Genomic DNA, 21200 nt, shown 5'->3' on the forward strand with positions numbered 1-21200 from the left:
GAATGGGCTCTCAAGGCCACCTGTTAAATCGTCAGGAATTCCACAAGCCAGTCAGTAAACAGGGATTACTAAGAGTTACACTGTATAAACTTAAATTATAGATATTATATTGAAAACAAAAGCAATACATACTCAAAACTCATTACTTCCTAATTATTTACTCTTATCTATGCTCTTGAGGTGATTTATGCCAACCGCGTCAGTCAAGGGGAAACGTTATATTGTGGCGTGCTACTCCGTGTTCAGTGACATCACGCTGGTAGCTTGACATCACCACGGTGGGAATACTGACACAACAGAAATTGGCAAACACTGTGTACTAGAATATTTACTGCATTGAGAGCTGGCTGTGCAAGCACTCACCAGGATACCACTGAATCTTGCCCTGAAGTGAAGAAATAGTGTCTGGCAAATGGTGCATATAGGTGTTTGGCGTGGAGAGGACAGGAGGTTCCAGGATGTGGAAATAGATTGGGCAAAAGCATGGAGGTGATAGAAGATGGTTCTTTCAAGCAACAGAGCCAAGGCTGTCTTGTACGTCTGGCACGTACAGAGGTTTTCTTACCTCCTACGTTAAGACATCGAGTAGGACTCAGGTTGTGTTGGTCTTGTCCACTACTGACTCTACAGCAGCTAGCATGATGTTGGCAGGTATCAATGCTCAGAAACATTTGCTTTAATAATCCCAGGCACAGAGAGTGGGTAGGTGGCCTGGAGGGCGGCGGCAGGCTGAGGGCAGCATCGTGCAAGGGCTACACCTGGGCTTGCGTCTAATGGCAACAGGGAGCCATGGAAAGCTGGTAAGCAGGGGAGTAATGTGAGCATATCTGCATTTTCAGCAATCCCTCTGGTTACAGTGTAGAGGATGGATCGAAGTGTGGCAGAACTAAAGGCAGGGAATTAATTAGGAGGCTGTAATCCATGTGGGCGATGGTAAAATCGGGGGAGCTGCTGTGGATGGATTCAAAAGAGATTGAGGACTGTTCAGCGGGGCCCTTCATGGAACAACTGTGAGGGCAGAGCAGAAGGGGAAATTCTGGAGTCACCTGGGCTTCGGGCTAGGAGCAGGTGCGGCAGAGGGGGCCCACGCGGGGACAGCAAGCCCTGGGGAGGGAGGCTTTGGGGGAGGACATGTGTGCGGTTTTTGACAAGGTTATTAGAGGTGGTGGGTGGAGGTGTGCGGCGGGCCATGGGATACACAGTGTGATTAGGAGAGTAGTCTGGGCTAGGAGAGATTTGGGATGAAAGCTACTCCTGTCAACGTAGCGAAGTCAGAATGCTGTGTCCGAGGAGGTCCCACACTTCTCTGCATAAGACCTCTTTTTGTCACCCAGCCCCACGAGCCCCATGTTGTAAAGACATATTGTCTAGCTAACAGGTTACGTGTATTAATAAAGAAATGATTGATTTTCACTTTGTAAGGCAGCTAAGCTACTTGGCTGGTGTTTTAAGATCTATTGTGGGATAATGAAGTGAAATGGAAGAGATATGCAAAATGAGTTAGAAGAAGACGACTGACAGAAAGCCATATAATTCAAAACTTTCCGGCAGAACAGGCGGCTGTATACACACAAGGTGGCTCGTCCACGCATTTAAATGTTGGCTGGCTGCGGCAATGACCCCCCGAATCCAGCAGGAAGGCGGCTCCCCGGGCAGGAGGAAGCACTCAGAGCTGGGGTTCACTGTGTGTGTGTGAGGCTAGGCGACGGAATTCCTCCAACCCGACCATCCACCATCGACCACTGACCATCGACTGCCCCTGGGAAGCATGATTCCAAGGAAGGAGTTCTCCTGTTAAGGCAGGAGGATGTTGGAAGAAGATATTCAGGTGAGCGAGAGGGTGTCTCCCTCTAACAACACGCTAAATGTTAAAAACGGAATTGAGTTTCAATCCCTTATTCTTGAGTAGGTTTCATTAAGTGTAATCTTCTCATCTTTTGCCCTGAAGTTAAAGTGAAGGAAAATCTTAAGATAAATCTCCAAAGGTTAGAGATAATCAGGAGTTTCCCTTTATCATCAAAAGGAGGGAAAAAATGTTTTTTTAAATCCTCTTACATGGGAGGAAGGTTAAAACTAGTTTGCTTTGGATGCATTTCTTATAAATGCATCGTAGGCACTTTCCTCAAACCTTCATTTTGCTTTATAACAAAAAGTTGTCTCTTTTTCCCCCCCCTCTCTTTTCTTTGTATCTAGCATCTAAAAAAATCTGGCTCTGTTATCCAGTGATGTCACAAACAGGAATAGAACAGATTCTGGTTTTCTGTATAGAAATGGAGAAATCAAAGAATAAATGATGTTTCAAGGAGGTCACTGGTTCTTAGCGAAATATTGTAAGAGCTGACGGGTAGAATACAAACTTTGAAATCTGAATAACCAGAGAAACTATTCTGAGTATTCCTAATCGAGGCGTCGTGGAGAAATTGCTTTTCTCTTTTAAAAACAAAACTAAGGAAGAAATAGAAATAGAACTTTATAAATAGGGCCATTTGCTTTTTTCTCAGAAACCAGGCAGAAGGAACAGAACCACTTGTCGTTGCAGCAAGCCAGTTAGTCCCTTAACGTGAGACTAATGTGATACCAGGCAGAGGCCACTGACATTCCCCTAAAACCTTCTCCTGTGGCAGCACCGGTGCGACCACCAGGGAGGGAGGGAGTCGAGTAAGTTGCTGACAGCCTCTATCCAACTCCACTCTTCCCTGGAGCTGCCTTCCGAGGGCTTTGTTCATTTGCCGTATCTTCAGTGTCCCGCCATGCCACGTCACAGGCCATGCAGAAATACGTGTCCCTTTCAAGGTGATTCCCCGCCACACTTTCAAGGTGACACCCGAGCACGAGTGTCTTCAAGTGCAGGTGTGCATACTACACACCTGCTCTTCTGCTCTGGGGTGTGAAAGAGGAGCTCGCAGACCATCACAGATGAGGCGAAACCGGAGAGCCGATCGATGTTCCTTAGACATTCAGACATTTTCAATAACAGCAATTGAAACGTTTCACTTGTAAGAGTGGTTTTGATTGGATATATTCCACGCTAAGCACTTTACATGGACGGTATCATATTACCTTCGAACAACCCAATGAGTAGATATTAATAACATCTGCATTTTTCAGGTGAGTTAATTGTGTTTAGACGGATAATTTGCCCCAAGTCCCACAACTAGTAAAAACCAGATTCGAGGTTGGTCTAATGCCAAAATCTGATCTTAGAACCTTTATGTTATTTTAAAGAATCCTAGGCTGACTTCAAGTACATTTTAAGGTAGTTTCTATTCTTTGTCATTGAAGTCTCTCTGGCATTATTCTTTCACGTTCCAAATTCAACTCAGCGAAATAGACTGTTTCTTCCATGTGTAAAATGACACATTAGGATGGCTCTCCGTAGAATGTAAGCACAAGTAAGACGTAACTCCTGTCCTAAAATAATTTATAATCTTGGAGGAGAAGGGAGGTATGCAAATAACCATAACACAAGAAATAATATGCTTAACTGGCTTGAGAGGGGCACACACAACCTAGGAACTCAAACACTACTGGAATAAAAATGTATTTATTTGAACTAAATTCTAAACAATGTCCTCGTATCTGAAAGAAGATATTTTCTACATGCGAATTCCCAAGATATCACTTATGCCTGAATGTTTTGAAAGAAAAAAGATTCAGAGAAAAGAAAAATATCTGGATGCTAGAAAAGGAAACCTAACCAATAGTGAAGAGATAATGTTCACAACACTGTTAACTGTTTAGAACTGGAAAAGCACATTTCAAAGAACCCTTCATTTTACAGATGAGGAAACTAAGACCCACTAGCTAGAGGCATATTTCTATATTCTCTTTTCCATCCTCTTCAGTTTCTTTCTTTCTTTCTTTTTTCCTTATCTTCATTTGTGCTGTAGATTCAGAAAGAATTGTCTGGAGAAAATTAAGTACCTGGAAGCTACCCTACTCTTCTGTAATGGGTTCTACCCTCAACTGTAATAAGTATTAATTGAATGGATGGTTTCAATTGGAATTTAATAAGTCTTCCTTCTTAATTTAGATTGTATCTGACAAACCAATCTTTTCCTGGATTAGGTTTGAAATTATTCCTAATACAGTTAAATCATATCGAGTGAGATCAGTTTCATCTTCCCTGATAGAATAAGAAGGAGACTATCAACACATCTGAAATTCACAGGCTGAGACTCAGTAAGTTTTGTTCCCTCTTCCCTTGGGGAATTTCCACACACCTGCAAAGTTCTTTGACTTGGGTTGGTCACAGAAGTGGTAGAATAATGAGGGCGCTTTCCTGTCTGTGATGAAGATGGGGAAGCTGGTGAATGTAATAAGCTCGGTTGGGGCTTGAAGAATGAACGAACGACACTTGTTTCTCATCAGAACATTCCCTGTAGTGTGTTTTAGGCAACAGCCCTCCCTTAGAAGGCTGGATCCTCCAGTGCTGAGGTATAGGTGGACCAGGTGGGAAGACACTTATTGAGGAAACAATGGCATGCTGGGAAAGTCTTTCTTTGGATCAGACCATTTGCAGTCGTAATCCCAAGTCTGCCCCTTGTTAGCTGCATGACCCCAGGCAGGCTACTCAATTCCTGTAAATTTAACATTCTTGACCTATAAAATCAGGAGACGGATACTCTACAAGATTGCAGCAGGGGTTTGAAATAAATATGTAAAACATCTAGAAAGAGACTGACATGGGGCAGAGGATGTGTTTTGTCTTCTCCTGTATTCCTCACGCCTGGTACATGGTAGGGTATTTGTTGAATGAGTATAATAGGTGCTCAACTACCCGTGGCCATGATGATTATCACTGTTACTAGGTGATTATTTGTCCAAAAAGAACGAGCAAAGTTTTAATGTCCTGTTGTCTCCAGTCTTTAAAAATGTGTACATACATGTATATATACACATATAATGATTTATATAATATATATTATATAACATATAATATCATATTATACGAAGAATACACAAACTACACAAACCAAGAGTTTGAAATAGGTGCCATAAGGTTATTCCCAAAATTTTATAACTTGATTATACAACTTGGTGTAGCCAATGTATTTTTTAAAAAAATTTATGTATTTAAAAGATTTCTACACCCAACACAGGGCTCCAACTCACGACCCTGAGTTCAAGACTCGCATGTTCTTCCGGCTGAGCCAGCCAGGCAGCCCTAGCCAATGCATTTTTTGAAAGGAATGTCAGTGTCCCTTACACCTAACAGTTTGGCTGTGGGCTAAATAGGAGAGGAAAAAGGATCTGATAATATGTATAAAAACAGACCTAAGACAAGATTGGAGCAGGAGCATACTTGCTGGGCACAGATCTCTTCATTGGTCAGTAAATCCCACTAATGCAGGATCAGTGAGTAGGTACAAAAATGAGCTCTTCCCTCCTGCAGGTATGATGAGAACCTACGGCATCCGAGGAGGGGAATTTCATATCTGAAACTGGTGTGTTCATCTTCTGCCTTCAGACAGAAAGGGGCAGATGAAAGTAGGCTTTTATGCTTTGTACTACCACAACTTCAGGAAAGGCTGGAAGCCATGAGGCTGGATGAGAGAATGATTTCATTAGAGTTGAGCATGGTGGGAAGTGTTAGGTAGAGTTATGAAGGGACAGAAAGACAGACAACTTGAGTCCTTTTGGCTTTGCCACTCTGTTTCCTCAGCTTCTCATGAAGGTTTTATACTGAAGGTCTTTGAACTTTCTCTTAATACTTGGTCTCTTCAGCAAATATTTATTGAACTCCGCCCCTGGATGAGACTGGCTTCAGAGACACCCTCATTGTTATAATGCAGCGATCTGGCAATGTGGGTCCTGTCATCAGAACCCTCCTCTGTGTACTCCTTATGCACCATGAGGCCCCCTGTACCTTACTTAACCTTTCTAAGCCTTGGTTTCCTTATCTGGAAAATAAGGGGGGGGGGAGTTCTAGCTCATCACAAGCATTGTTATAAATATTATATAATATAAACCACGTAAGGCCCAGTATAGTCCTTTGAAGTAAGCATTCAACATATGATCTAACAGTTATAAACCATTGCCTTTCTGAAAAACGTTCTGGAATGACTGCTAACAGCAACTGGTGTAATAAGGTAAATGATTTTCCAAGGAGAAGTTGCCAATCATATCCTGGAATAAAAAGTCATTTTAATTTGTAGGCTTTACAACTCTCAGGATGTCTGCCCACTCCCTGCCCCTACCCTCAATTCGGAAATAGCTCTGGCCTCACTCAAAACCTTATCAGAGTTTAAGGAAGCTTCGTTACACAACCATTCCAGCTGAAGTGGACATCTAGAACTTCTAATTCAGTGAGACCATTTATGAACGGTGACTGAGGGTTCCCCTGAAAAAGGAAAAATACATGGGGTGCCTGGGTGGCTCAGTTGGTTAAGCATGTGACTCTTGATCTCAGCTCAGGTCTTGATTTCCGGGTTGTGAGTTCAAGGCCCGTGTCAGGCTCCACACTAGGTGTGGCGCCTACTCAAAAAAAGGAGGGGGGAATACAACCCTCCAGTTCTTGGCAAGAATGTAGATTTTAGACTTTAGTTCATGTATAATTTCATGGATGTGTCTTATATGGAAAATGAAACTACCTAGTTCCAAATTCCATGCAATAAAGCCTCTTGTGGAACACAGCCATTCTATCAGCAAATGCTGCTGGTGTTTCCCGCTAAATGTATCCAAATTCCAGCCACCTGTTGCCTCTCCGCTATGTTCGAGGCTGGCTTCGGTCCTTCCTCAAACCCTCTTCCACATTGCAGCCTGCCTCTCATTCCTCTGTCCTGCAGAGCCCGGCTGCTCTCCTCTCTCTCCTTCTTTAACTCACTCCCCTTTGCCCTGTGTCAAGACTACCAGATACACATTTTTTAAAAAATTTCTAGCTCATTTGACATTTTTTGTCCTGTTATTTTATGACCCGCTATACTATACCCTCTCACGTGAATGTACCCTTACATGCCCTGTATTATTTCTACTCTTGATTTTGACATTTCTTACAAAGAAATGTGTCTTTTTAAAAGCACATTCCTTATTAACAACCCTCCTATTATAATGTAGTTGGACAAATTCCACAAAAATGTCTCATCCACATTCTGGTAATAAAGAGAGTCCATCTGACCTCTCAGAGAATTTTTAATAGAGGAACTCGAACATGTATGCACGTGCTCCAGTGGAAAGCCTTCTAAGAAGTGTGCGGTGGTCTCAAACCTCTTTAGTCTGAGTGCTTCTTACGCCCTCTTCTCTAGGGCTGTTTTGTATATCAGCAACCACTGCTGGGATAGTGGCCTCTTAAAACAACATGAATCCGTGTCCAGGCAATAGATTTGAGAGGAATAAATGATTGCTATTTTTTCCCAGGAAAGGAAGAACATAGCTTTTTGTGGAACCCCCAAATATGTTATTTCCTCAATGGGTGGTGGTAATTTGGGGGCATCCTCCTTCACACAGGCTACCCCAAGCTCATTAAAACCCAGAGCTAGGCCTGTAAAACTCTTGGCCTGTCCGTCTCCCAAGGAAAGAGAAAGGGACCCAGGCCAGATTCTTCCTTACCCTACTTCCTACCAGTTCACCCCGAAAGCCCCAAACTGGTTTGATTCAGACTCAGCCACGGAAACCTAGTCAGATTCCATGGCTCTCTTTCTGCCCTGTAATCCTCCCCCACCCACACACACATATCCCCTCCTCCTTGATTATATCTGAAATCTCTTTCACAAAGGATTTTAAAAATCAAAGAAAGCTAAGCACGCATCTCTTTGCCTGACATATTTTTGTGTGAATGAGACTTTCAATTAAAATGCAATCACTCAGTCACCAACCAGGTTTAAAAGACCGATACAGATTTGGTTAGTGTGGCATGATAGAGAGACCAGTAAGAAGAACGTAACGGCTTTGTGCAGTCATCCTGGTGGCGAAAAGGGGGCGATGAAGAGCAGGCTGGAGACCCTTTGCAAACTTCTCAATTTTGCCGAAGGCAGGTCCTGTTTATCTTTAATGGAGTGGGGACAGATAAAAATGGGGCATCCGGTATTCGTGCATTCTGCAGCTGCAACCCCAGAAACCCAGTCTTGTATGATTTATGAAAATGGGCTTCTCTTCTTTTAATGTGTGCTTGACTTCATACAAAGGAGCATTTTCCCCTGAAGATTCATTAATGAAGGTTACGCCATAGTCTTAAAAAGGAAAGTCAGATGAAATGTTTAATTATTTACGATTGAACATATAGAACATTTGCCTGGTTTGCACAGCTGAAGATATAATTAGAAGTTCCTAGAGAGAGAACGGGCTGAGGGTGTGCAGGAATTTCAAACATATTAGAAAGAAAATTTCCCCCAAATTACTCACAAATGTGAGGGATTAGTCAATCTACCTGGGGCTCTCTGAAATTCCATGATTGAGTGGCTGAGAACGAAGAGATTGCTTCCTTTCTCAGTGCCATTTTGTTGGACGTTTTTAATGAAGCAGCAAATTTGTAGCTCAATAGGAAAAGCTCTCCGACAATGTATTAGGATTTATAATCCCAGCCGACATATCTAGTTACTTCATTTTTAGATTACTGCACTCTCCTTATTTGTAGAAATATGACTAATGCCAATACCTTTGCAGACACCTGCATGCTGTTTTCTTGCATGTTCATAATGGCTTCAGAGATCTTGACATCTATTGGGTCCATGACAGACTCAATGTTGAATGGTCCTTCCAGTCTCTCTGCCACCAAGAGCATCGCATCTGTTAAAATACAGGAGCATGATTTATATGAGAACAGGGAGTTCCGGGTTGTTAACCTGTGTTTAAACAGTTCCAATGCAACTGGTTGAAAAATAACCATTCGCTCAAAATTTTTATTTGCTTTTATATAATCTGACATGGGATGGATGACTAAGTATCAAAGGAGTATTTTATTTTATTTCATTTGAAGATTTAACGTTATTTTACATATATAAAACCAGGCATCAACATGAGAAAATTAGTTCATATAAAGGTTGTTGAACGTCTCCAACTATCCCCCGTGAAGTTAAACCAACAGAACAAATATAACAACAAAACAATATTAGGTCAGGGATTGGCTACATTTCAAAAATGGAGTCTAGTCTCTTCTTCTGGAGGGGGAGGAAAATTGAGAATGCTGGAGAAGAAGTACTAACATGTGGATTTGGGCGCACAAACGTTGAGACCCTATTCAAACCTATCTATGAGAGGGGGAGCATTTCTAGATTTCCCAAGAACAGACCAGTGCCTCCTTGGTGCCCTTCCGTTTTAGCACTTCGGCATCCTTTGGGGATAGAGACGTCTCTTACTTGGTTTTGTATAGTCAAGGCTTATAATGGTGCCTACCACACTGTAAGAACTCAAAAAATGTGAAATGAAATTGTGCTGAATTAAACTGAAGTCTTGCTTGAGAAGCTTTAGTTTTCTGGAGAAGATGGTCATAGTGATATGTTGACAGGAGCTCTGCCTGAGGAGCTGGTAGCCCTGAGTTCTCATCCTTGCTCCATCACTAACTAGCACAATGCCTGTGGGGGGAAATCTCTGAGCTCACCTGGCCTCAGACTTTATACACTGGTCAAGTGTATGAAAGGGACTAGTGATGAGGATTCTCTCAGCATCTATGGCAAGGGTTTTTTGCCCATTCATGTACCACTGAAAGCTGGCTCACTTTTGTCTTTAATATTCAGGGCACAGTTTGGTAAACTGCCTCCATCAGGATAGCCAAACAGAACTTTCTGTGATGACGATAATGAGGCTGTTGAAACTTAAAATATGGCTGGTGCGACTGAAGAATTAAACTGTTAATAAATTAGTTTGCTTTTCATTAATTTAAATATAATTTTTAAAAGATTTTATTTATTTATTTGAGAGACAGAGAAAGCTAGACACCATGAGCAGAGGGGAGGGGCAGAGGCAGAAGTGGACTCCCTACTAACGGGGAACCTGATGCAGGATTCCATCCCAGGACAGATCATGACCTGACCAGAAGGCAGACACTTAACTGACTGAGGTGTCCAGGTGCCCTAATTGAAATATAATTTTAAATAGTTACTTGAGACTAGTGGCTGCCATATTAGACAGTGCAGCCTAGACTTTTCACATATACATTCCAGTCTTAGATTTCAAGTTTTTCAATTGTTAAATCTCTTGGGAGCTAATCTTAAAACGCTTCCCTTCTTTCAAAATAATACATGTTTATTATCAAACACTTACAAAATACAGAAGAAAAACCCCAACGACAAAGGAGAGAAATACACTCATAATGCCACTTCCCAGAATAACACCAGAATAGTTTGCATATGCCTTGCTTTTTTTCTTCTATGCATAAATATTTTAAGCATGCAAGAGGAAATATACCATCCATATATCATATAATTTGCTTTCTAAATATAATATATTATTGTTAAATGCTTTTTATAGTCGTTATCTTATAGCGTTAGTATGAAAAAACCAAATTTTATATTTATTACATAACCAACCATGCATGCTCAATCAAAGTCCAACATCAACATTTTTTCAGGGTTATAAGTAGTTATGAATGAGGCAGATTAGAAACCTTTTAAGAGAGATGAATTCTTGTAAGAAGGATACAGTACTCTCTGGGAAGCAAAGCTTCACATTTTTAAAGAGCACGAGGTTTTGTTAACAACATCAGCTCTAGCACTACCCACTGGCTCTCTGTGCCAGATTCCAGAACTGAGTCTCTGCTCTACCCCTCGTGTAATGCCCCCAGAGTGAAAGCACTCGGGGAGGTCCCTCTATTCCACACACCCCCATCCCCGGTACCCTGTCCCATAGTATTCTTACTACGCGCAAGATTTTGAGTGTGAACAGACTCACAGAGAACCTGGAACAACAAATTCTCTGATTTTTTCCCTTAGATAATGCAGACTTATCTGTATACGTCACAGCAGGATCTTATAACAAAAGTAACAATTTCTCTGCATCTTACTGACCTAATTATCCGGCAGTGCAGCTGGCGGAAGCACATTGTGGGGTTGTAGTGTTTTGGTATTGAAGATGTTTTCCCTTTAAGGTTTTAAAAGGTGGCTAACGGTTGTCTCAGAGCTGATCTATTTCTTTTATGTCGTGATATGTGTTTTGCATGTTTATTAAAAATAATCCCCTTTACCGTTATACTTTCCAACAGGTCTTTTGATGATGATAAATTATGACGAATGAGCAAGTTTCTCTAGATGGGTGCATTCTGCTAGAAGAATCAAGAAACCTTGTACAGGAAAGAGAATTGGCCTAATGGAGTTATTCAACAAATGCACTTAAAGAAACCAAAACTATGGGATCCTTAACTTTTGTTTTACAGACGTATTTGCGTAAGTCATCAAAGAGTACTGGTGTGTTGCAGCATGTTCATCCGACCGGAATGGGGTGACTTGAGGCAGTGATACCTCTGGCTCTCCTGAAGTCTGAGAGCGACTGTGCTCTGGGTGGTAAGGACAAGTGTTTGGATTGGATGCTAAGGTGGTAAGGACAAGTGTTTGGATTGGATGCTGAGGTGGTAAGGACAAGTGTTTGGATTGGATGCTGAGGTGGTAAGGACAAGTGTTTGGATTGGATGCTGAGGTGGTAAGGACAAGTGTTTGGATTGGATGCTGAGGTGGTAAGGACAAGTGTTTGGATTGGATGCTGAGGTGGTAAGGACAAGTGTTTGGATTGGATGCTGAGGTGGTAAGGACAAGTGTTTGGATTGGATGCTGAGGTGGTAAGGACAAGTGTTTGGATTGGATGCTAAGGTGGTAAGGGCAAGTGTTTGGATTGGATGTTAAGGTGGTAAGGACAAGTGTTTGGATTGGATGCTGTAGTGTCACAGTTTGAAATTATGGGGTTCTATCATCAAGCAGGTAGGTTTCTCTTTGGTGATTTCAGTCTCTTTGTTCCCCGCTCGTTCCCCACCACGGTGCTGGCCTGTTAGGTTTCTGCATCTGCAAACGCATCTCCTCTTTTTAGACTCTAATCACAGTGAAAGTGCTCAGGGCGAGCCTCTCCAGGTCACTTGCCTATGTGGCCTTGGGAAAGCGCAGTCCGATCAATGAGCCTGCATATTAGACATAACCAAATGGTCCCATTTACAAATTGCTTGCTCCTGTATGTCCACTCTTGTTTTTCTTTTTTGAAGATTATTTATTTATTTATTTGAGAGCAAGAAAGAGAGAGAGTGGGGCAAAGGGAGAGGAGAAGCAGACACCCCGCTGAGCAGGGAGCCAGAAGCGGGGCTCGATCCCAGGACCCTGGGATCACAACCTGAACCGAAGGCAGACTCTTAACCCACTGAGCCACTTAGGCGTCCCTCATATTTCCATTCTTTATCTCAATTCATTTACTTTGTTATAAAAAATAATTTAAGATGATATATTTTTGATGTAGGTAGGTATTTGTTTTAATTTAGATCAGCGGTCAGAATATGCTACTTTAAGCTGTTATGTGGTTTACGCTATTACTAATTATATATATATACTAGTTTATATGTATAATGTATACTAGTTTATATATAATATATACTGATATATATATTATTTATATATAATATATATAAACTAAGTGATCATTTTTCAATATATATGTATCAAATCATTATGTTGTACACCTTAAAAATATATATAATATATATAAACTAGTAAATATATACACACACTAATTATATACATATAATTACTAAGTAAATTAAATTTTCCTTTGAAGACTCAAAAGTCAATGTAGATTGGCTCAAAATCTCAGAATCATTAAGAGTAATAATGTGCATATAGTTAACAATACTATATTCTACACCTAAAAATTTGTTAGGAGGGTAGATTATATGTTATGTGTTTTTTATCAAAATACTAATAATGGAAAAGAGCAGTAATGATTATTGTGCTCATCAATGACAGAAGTGGAGAAAAGGCAACACTTTTACACTGTTGGTGGGGATGTAAATTGGTGCAGCCACTATGGAGAACAGTATGGAGGTTCCTCAAAAGATTAAAAATAAGGCCTACCACATGATCCAGCAATCCCACTTCTGGAAAACCAAATCACCATCTTGAAATATATCTGCATCCCCAATGTTCACTGCAGTATTATTTATAATAGCCAAGACACAGAAACAACAGAACTGTCCATTAACAGATGCATGGATAAAGATGTGAGATATACATATCATTCAGCTATAGAAAAGGAAGAAAATCTTCCATTTGCAACAGCATGGATGGACCTTGAGGGCATTACGTTAAGTGAAATAAGTCAGACAGAGAAAGACAAATACTGTACGATCTCAGTTATTTGTGGAATCTAAAAAAATCTGAACTCATAGATACAGAGAACAGATTGATGGTTGCCAGAGGCAGGGATTAGGAGGTGAGAGAAATGGGTGAAGGAAGTCAAAGGGTACAAATTTCAGTGAATTAGTCCTGGGGATGTAATGTACAGCATGGTGACTATAGTTAACAATATTGTTTTACATACTTGAAAGTTGCTAAGAGAGTAGATCTTAAAAGTTCTCATCACAAGAATAAGAAAGGGTAACTGTGTCATGATGGATGTTAACTAGACTTACTGTGGTGATTATTTTTCAATATATATACATGTATCAAATCATTCTGCTGTACACCTTGGACTAATACAATGTTACACATCAATTATATCTCAATAAAAATGAAAACAAAACAAAAACACCTCTCCTTAAGATACAATCATCCCTCTGCCCAGTTCCCTTTTTTGTTCTAAATATACATGACAGGGCTTCCCAGGGCCACAAAAGAAAAAGCAGCTTTTCAGAAAACGCTTCTAGTATTTTGCATTTCCACTATAAAGGGTCCAGCTTATAGCTCCTGTCTTTGGAAGTCTAGTTTAGATACATTTTGGAAGGAGAACATGGCAGCGAGACCAGAGCTGTCCAGTCCTGGGACGCTGTGTAGGCCTGGAAGTGAGTGGCCAGTCTCCCAGGACCCCAGACCTCAGATGGTGAGAGGGTCCGTATAGCCCACTGTGCAGCCAAGAGCATCCCTGCCTGGCTGGTTTTTCTCCCACTGCCTGGGCCAGGCTGTCATCAGTCAAGCTCTCCAGGTCAGGAAAACCTTCCCTCTTCTTTGGGGCTGAAGGAAGCCATCCCTCTCTCTCCTCCCAGTACCTTCATGACACCAAGGCAGTAGTTGGTAAGCTTCTCTGCAGTCAGTTAAGTTACAACATACCCGTAACTTACTCCAGAGGCTGCCATCCTACACTGTCTTAATTATCTCCGTGCCTTTTATATTTTGAAATATTTGGAACATTATTTTTAACTGCGCTCTTGGAGCTGTTATCTATGGCCAATTAAGCCAGGACAGTGCTAGCATGTCCGCTAATGATCAGCTGATCCTTCTGCACATATTTCCCATGCCGTCATAGTTTGTATCTCTTTAAACAAAGGACTGTTGTCTCGCTCAAGCAATATACATAATTTTTGTTTCTAAGTGGAGATGAAGTTTAGATGAGTTAGAAATAACTGGTATCACAGCACGAGGTTCTGAGGCACACAGATGTGGTGACTATGTTAGAAAAAGGGTGTGTGTGTATCGCAGCTCAGCCGGAAGGTGTGCATCTAAAGGCGAGGTGCCAGGGTGCAGGCAAAGCTGCGCTTCTGGGCCAAGGCATTTAGCTCAAGCAAGCACAGACTTTCCTGTTAAGAGTGAGGAGACCTGACTGTGGTTAGATGGAGTCAGGCGCTTGTGTTTCCAGCTAGGACCCTCCATGAAATGCGAGAGACATAATGCATGCCACGGAGTCCCATTCTGTTCATCATGACAATATCTCCCTAATCGCGGCGGTACCAGGAATCGAATCAGATGTTGCCTGGGAAGTTGCTGGCACAATGCCTGGCACACAATTAGCTCTCCACAAAGGTTAGCTAATCCAAGGCCCTACCTCCAGGCAGAAGTGGAAAAGAGAGGACCACCGTGCAAGAAATGTTGGTGGAAGTGTTGACAGCAGTTGATGTGAGGGGTAAGAGTACAAGGCACATGGATGACTTCAGTATAGCTGGAGCTCTTCTGTATGCTAAGTCAATGTCTTGATACTAGCTGCTTTGTGATGGGTGAGCTCATTACTGAGAGATACAAGACTGTGCTCTTTTCTCAGGATGTGCCCCTCTGCCAATGAATGCTGACTACAAAGTCTTTGATGCCCTTCCTATTGAGAGGTGGGGTTTGTGCCCTATCCCCTTGAATCTGGGTGGGCTCTGTCACTGCTGTCACTGACAACGCACAGTGGAAAGGTACCGAAGAGACTAGAGCTTCCTCTTTTGGTTTCATGTGAGACTCCACTGGGAGTGAACCGCGCTGGACTGGTCATGTGTGGGCACTCCAGGTAACAGTCTCAGTTGGGCCCAGATCTCCAGCCACCCTTGCTGCTGCAGACAGAATATTTGTGTCCCCCCAAAAGTCACATGTTGAAACCTAATCCCCAAAGGGATGCTACTTAGAGGAGGGCCTTTGGAAAGTGCTTAGGGCAGGAGAGCTCCCTGGCCCCTTCTGTCATGTGAGGACACAGCGAGAAGATGACTGTGTATGGAAGGAAGAGCCTCACACCACACACCGAATCTCCTGGTGCCTTGACCTAGGGCTTCTCAGCCTCCAGAACTGTGAGACATACATGTTTGTTGTTTAAACCACGCAGCCTCCGGTATTTTTGTTATAGCAGCCCCTATGGGGCTAAGACACCTGCAATGGTGCCAGACATATGAGTGAGGTGGTCTAGGACCTTCCGGACCCAGCTCCCAGTGCATTACCATCTAGTGACCCCAGTCAACACTGTGGGGGGGGGGTGGTGGGCAGTGCAGAAGAATCAGCGAGCTGAGTCATACTTGACCCACTGTACTATAAGTCGTAATAATACAGTTGTTATTTTAAGCTGTTAAATTTGGGGACAATTTATTTTGTAGCAATAGGAAACCAGAGCAGCCAAATATTTACAATATTTATAAAAATTCAGATATTTTCCCAATATTTGTTTGACAGGACCTAAATATTCAGAATTCTGGTCGATTAATAGTTGACGAATCTAAAATTTATGATATAACCCCTCGTTGACAGATACTGAAATGGCCAAGAAAAAATAAACCGTTGCCCTCAAGGAAACACACCAAAAGAACTCGCTCTAAGTCTGCAAAGCATCACGGTACACCACATGCACACCAGCTAGCCTCAGATTCGGATCTACGTGTCCCCTGGGATGTGAGCACGAGAGAGATAGAGAGCAGGTTTGGAAAAAGGCAAATATTCAGATTTTTTTCTAAGTATTTGACTTTATGAAGAGCAAAGGCGCTGACACGGGAGCTAGACATTATCTCTGATCTCTGGTTGGCACTGGATTAAAAACTATCATGCTTCAGGGAGTGCTGCATGTTTATGCTCCTCTAAGATAGAAATATGAAGCAGGACTTCCTATGATCAGATACATATTTTTAATTTGTTTCTTGAGAAAAGGAGATGTAACATCAGAAATGATCTTACTGAGTGCTACTGATTTTAACCTAGAAGGGAATGATTTTCAACATATTTTAGAGGAGACAAGAAGGGAAAGCCTTCTTTTTTTAAATGACGTGTTATCAGGCTTTTCCTAAATAATGATGGAGTAGAAATGACCTTGAAAATTCAGTTGAGGGGATTTGGGGGAAACAGGGGACGGTGGTCAAAAGGTAGAGACTTCCAGTTACAGATGATGAAATCTGGGGATCTCTCATACAGCGTGGCAACTCTAGCTAACAGCACGTACTGTACTGTGTACGAGAACCTTGCTAAGATAGTAGATCTTGAAAGTTCTCATCACACACACGGAAAGGGTAACTACGTGATAATGTAAGCGGCCTTACTGTGATAATCATTTTGTCATATATATGTGTTTGTACGTTGTACACCTTAAGCTCACACAGTTATATGTCAGTTATAAAAAAGCTAAAAAAAAAAAAAGAAGAAAGCTAGGAAAACAGAAGACATTTGATCAAAATAAGCTCAGCTTGACCTAATCAGTATTTGTGACTTGCTAAGGACTGTCACTGCATCACAATGGAGTCCTGGTTGGGAGGCAGGTACAGAAGTCAGGACGCTGGTCACATTCATGGTATGTAGCTCTTTCCGAAGGGACAAAGATGAAACACACGGACATTAAAACGATTTTTTCTCCCTTTGAAAGAAATCTGAATTAAGATAAAACATTCATTTCAAAGTTCTCATTAAATCATTTAAGTTTGTCCTAATAGTCTGCTTTTTGAAAAGTGAAATCTATAAGCACAGTCTACTTTATTGTTTCATCAGAATTCCATTGCAACCAATTTTGGTTTTTCTTTACAAGTCATGTTCTCCCTCTTCCATCTGTTGCACCCGTGTTTTAGCTTAACCAAGATATTTTCCCCACTGAGAAGCAGACAAAAGAATTAAAAAAAAAATTCAAGGCACTGTAAAAGAACCCTAGCAAATTCATTCATTGACATCCAGTTCTTCATTAAAAGAAAATAAAACAAACTCGGCTTCAGTATTTATATCTAGGCTCATTTATGCCCACGGGATGGACGTAATGAGAAGGTTCTGCTTTCACCCAAATCGATTAATTAAAATGCTCATGAGATCTTGGACAGGAGTGTGTTTCCTGAGAGGCCTGGAAAGAGCACGGCTAGGCTAGGGGAGACAGGGATACAGCAGCAGGCAGACATGACCCAAATACCTGGGAAAGGGTGCTTACCTAAGTCAGAAGGGCCATGCCCTTCTCAGAGCTGGGGTTTTTTTCTTTCAATTTTTGTCTTTGATTTTTAAGTGAAAACATTTTCACTTTTAGAATTCTGAATCATGAGAATCCCAAACAGAGAATATTTTCCCTTCTCTGGACTGCATTTTTTTCACACTAATCACCATCCCCACTTCTGCCTTTGCTGCTCTGTAATCTCCTCTCTGACATTGCTAGAAGAACTGTCTTTAAAAATGCAAATCAGATGAGGTCACTGCCTTCTTCTAAAGGTTGCCAGTGCCTTCAGGAGAAAGTCACAACCTCTTAGCCAGGCGTAAGAAAAGCCCTATTATTAGCTCGTCCCCGCCCACCTTAGCGGTCTTGTCTACTACCCCCCGCCCCCCGGTGGCCCTGCCCCTGCACGAGGACCCCCCCGCCCCCAGAGTTCCATCAGAGCTCTGAAAGTGACTTTGACGTTGTCACCAAGGTCCCACACACAGGCAATCCATGCTGACATCAATGGCGACCAGTTATCCTACACGTTCCTCACTACTCAGCGTGTCGCGTGGTTTCCTGCTGTTACAAATAATGCCACAGTGAGTATCCTTGCACATAATTCATTCGACACACGTGCAAATAAGTCTGTTGGTTAAGTCTTAGGAGTTCACCTGCTAGGTCAAAGATATTTTGGCACGTAAAATTGTGATAGTGCCAAAGTTCTCTCTGTAAAGGCTGTACCTGTTTACGTTCCCGATGGCAATACACGACAGCGTCTGATTCTCTAGGTCTCAAACTTTTAGATGTTGTTAAGATCCAACGGTTGGATGTTTGCCGATCTGATAGGGTGAGAAATTGGCACCTGTGGTTTTGACTTGAATTTCCCTCCTTAGAAGTAAGGTTGCACATCCTTGAGTATGCTTAGATAACATTTCTGTTGCTTTTTCCCTTGATATTCTTTGTTCACTCATTTTTCTGTTGGGTTACTAACTCTTTCATACTGATATAAGGAAATTTCCTTAGCAAAAAAAAAATACAGTAAAGACACCAGCCCTTTGGTGACATGAAGTACATTTTCCCTCACTAGTTGCTATTTATCTTTTGATTTTGTTCACGGTTTTCTGCTATGCAGAAATTTTAACTTTTTGATAGTCCCATTTACCATTCATTTGTTTAGGTTTTCTTGGTCTCGTGTCATATTGTGCAAACTTTCTCCTTTCCAAGTTCACCTCTCTGAACATAATCTACTTCCACTCACAGTTTTGCTTACTAGCGTCCTTGCTGTTCTGTGAACATAGGCCAGGCGCTCTCCTGTGCGTTTATGGTTTGTTCTTTCTTCCTTGAATACACTCCCGCAAATATCTGCATATCTTATTTTCTGCTGGTCTCCACCCCATGCCACCTCTTAGAAAAATCTTCTCTAAAGATCCTACAAACTCCCAGACGCTCTTATCTGATTGCTGTATTCTTTTTTTTTTTTTTTTTAAGATTTACTTACTTGTCAGAGAGACAGAGAGAAAGGGAGAGAGCAAGCGCAAGCAGGGGGAGAGGCAGGCAGAAGGAGAAGCAGGCTCTCCACTGAGCAAGGAGACTGAAGCAGGACTCGAATCCAGGACCCTGTGGTCATGACCTGAGCCGAAGGCAGATGCTTAACCAACTGAGCCACCAGGTATCACTGAGTGCTGTATTCTCGACAGCACTTCACATGTGCTGAATTATTACTTGTATATTTGCTACGGTCCCTCTTTCCCCCACTATTTTGTAATCCCCAAGAGGGCACGGCTTTCATCTTTGTTGTTTGCTTCTGTAGTCCCAGACCCTAGAACAAGACTGGGATCCAAAGAGTTGTGCAAAGAACGTTTGTTAAATAAATTACTGGAACAATTTTTTAAAATCTCTCTGTATTTTCTTCCAGAAACTTAAAAGCTAAGTTACTCTCTTCCTCCCTGCCTTAAAGCTCCGCCTGTCCATTCCCCTGCCACGCGCACCGTCACAAATGCCTGCAAAACTTTATTAGCGCTGGCCTGCAGGATAAATAGCCCCTTGGTGGCTTTTGATGTGTTATAGGGTAGATGAAGAGTTTCTGTGGGAATTTAGAATCTTGTTGTACTTTTTTATTAGGTAGAAATAACTTTTTAGATCTTTTAGCCTGAAATTGAAAAGTATGGCTGGTTTTCTTTCTGTCAGAGGTCATTTCTAGGTTAATCTAAAAAAAAAAATGCTGTTGACATATTTGGCTTTACCAAACAAGGTAATTTCTGTTGTTTCTCAAGAGTCCAAGTTTGCCATTAACTTTCAAAACCATCTCTGTGATAAATGTCATATTTATTTCTTCCTGCAGTTTGTCCACATTCACTAAGTACCAAATTAATGATCTTTTTTTTTTATTTTGCCAAGCCTGTATAGTGTTTAGGTCTATAAAAAAAAAAATATATATATATATATATATATATATATATATATATATATATATATATACATACATACAAAACAGACCATGACAGGAGTCAGGTCTAGCCACAGAAATCAGTACCACAAAGTGAGGTAAATAATAGAAAATGGAAATAAGCCAATTAAATGCAGTTTAGAACAGTATGCAGATATTTGACACAAAAATAAAACAGGGACAGCCACCCAGAATAATTACAGTAACCAAAGAACTTAAGCCAAATAAAAGAGAATTTAATGAAGATAACTGTTTACTTTGAAACCAAATCCAGGAAGAGGAGGAGAGAACAAATATACAAACTGATTTAATTCTGAAACCAGTGCAAACAAAGAGGTTTATTTTGCTTCTACACTGTAAAAGGAAATGCAAATTGTGGGAGAAATAATTCCCCAGTCCTCCCAGCACAGTACAGAAATTGGAATCTCCAGGACTCATTTTCAGATGTTAGTTTCTTGTTAGGACAATGATACACTGCATTTCATAAAAATGTAATACATTCATGCCAGCATCATCTCAACGCTATGCTATATCTTTGAGATGTTTAGTTATATCACAAGCCAGAAAGAGTGGGCCTTGTAAATCATGAATTTGATGGACATCAAAGTAGATACTACCAACCATAATCCTTTATTTAAATTTTTATTGCTGATTCTTCATGTGAATAATTTTTTATGTCATTTGTAGCTAGGAATGTTCAAATACCTCACATCAACCTAACTGTCTTTGCCTTGATGATGAATCACAGGATTAAGGGGCAAAGAATTCTTCAAGATCTTTCTCACAGAAGAACTCTCTTTACCTTTATGTCCTTGGTGCCTCCACAGGGTTTTGGTATCTAGTGGATTGATGTGGACCAACCAGTTGGTTTTATAGTTTAGGAAACAAGAACCCAAAGAAGAAAAACAGCATCCTTTGGACCAAAACCTTTGTTCTCTCTCCCTCTATCCAATATACTGGGCATTGAAATTGCTCAAACAGCATTGACGTGCTTACCTACTATTTTGCTACTCACTAAATTACAAGTGCTTCACTTTCAAAGAGAATATTGAAAGAGAAAGCATACGTGATAAAGATAGAGCAT

General features: G+C 41.3%; 1 protein-coding gene across 1 annotated transcript in view; it reads right to left on the bottom strand.

Annotated features, from left to right (window-relative positions):
• GPC6 (glypican 6) overlaps positions 1-21200 on the bottom strand; it is a 1044505-nt gene that overhangs the window by 96608 nt on the left and 926697 nt on the right. The window contains exon 5 of the mRNA XM_045810992.2: positions 8594-8724. Within this exon, the coding sequence (XP_045666948.1) occupies positions 8594-8724 (131 nt within the window). The remainder of the gene's footprint in view (positions 1-8593; positions 8725-21200) is intronic.

This window comes from Ursus americanus, chromosome 10, assembly GCF_024610735.1.
Source record: "Ursus americanus isolate L20-20 chromosome 10, mUrsAme1.1.p, whole genome shotgun sequence".
Classification (NCBI taxonomy): domain Eukaryota; kingdom Metazoa; phylum Chordata; class Mammalia; order Carnivora; family Ursidae; genus Ursus; species Ursus americanus.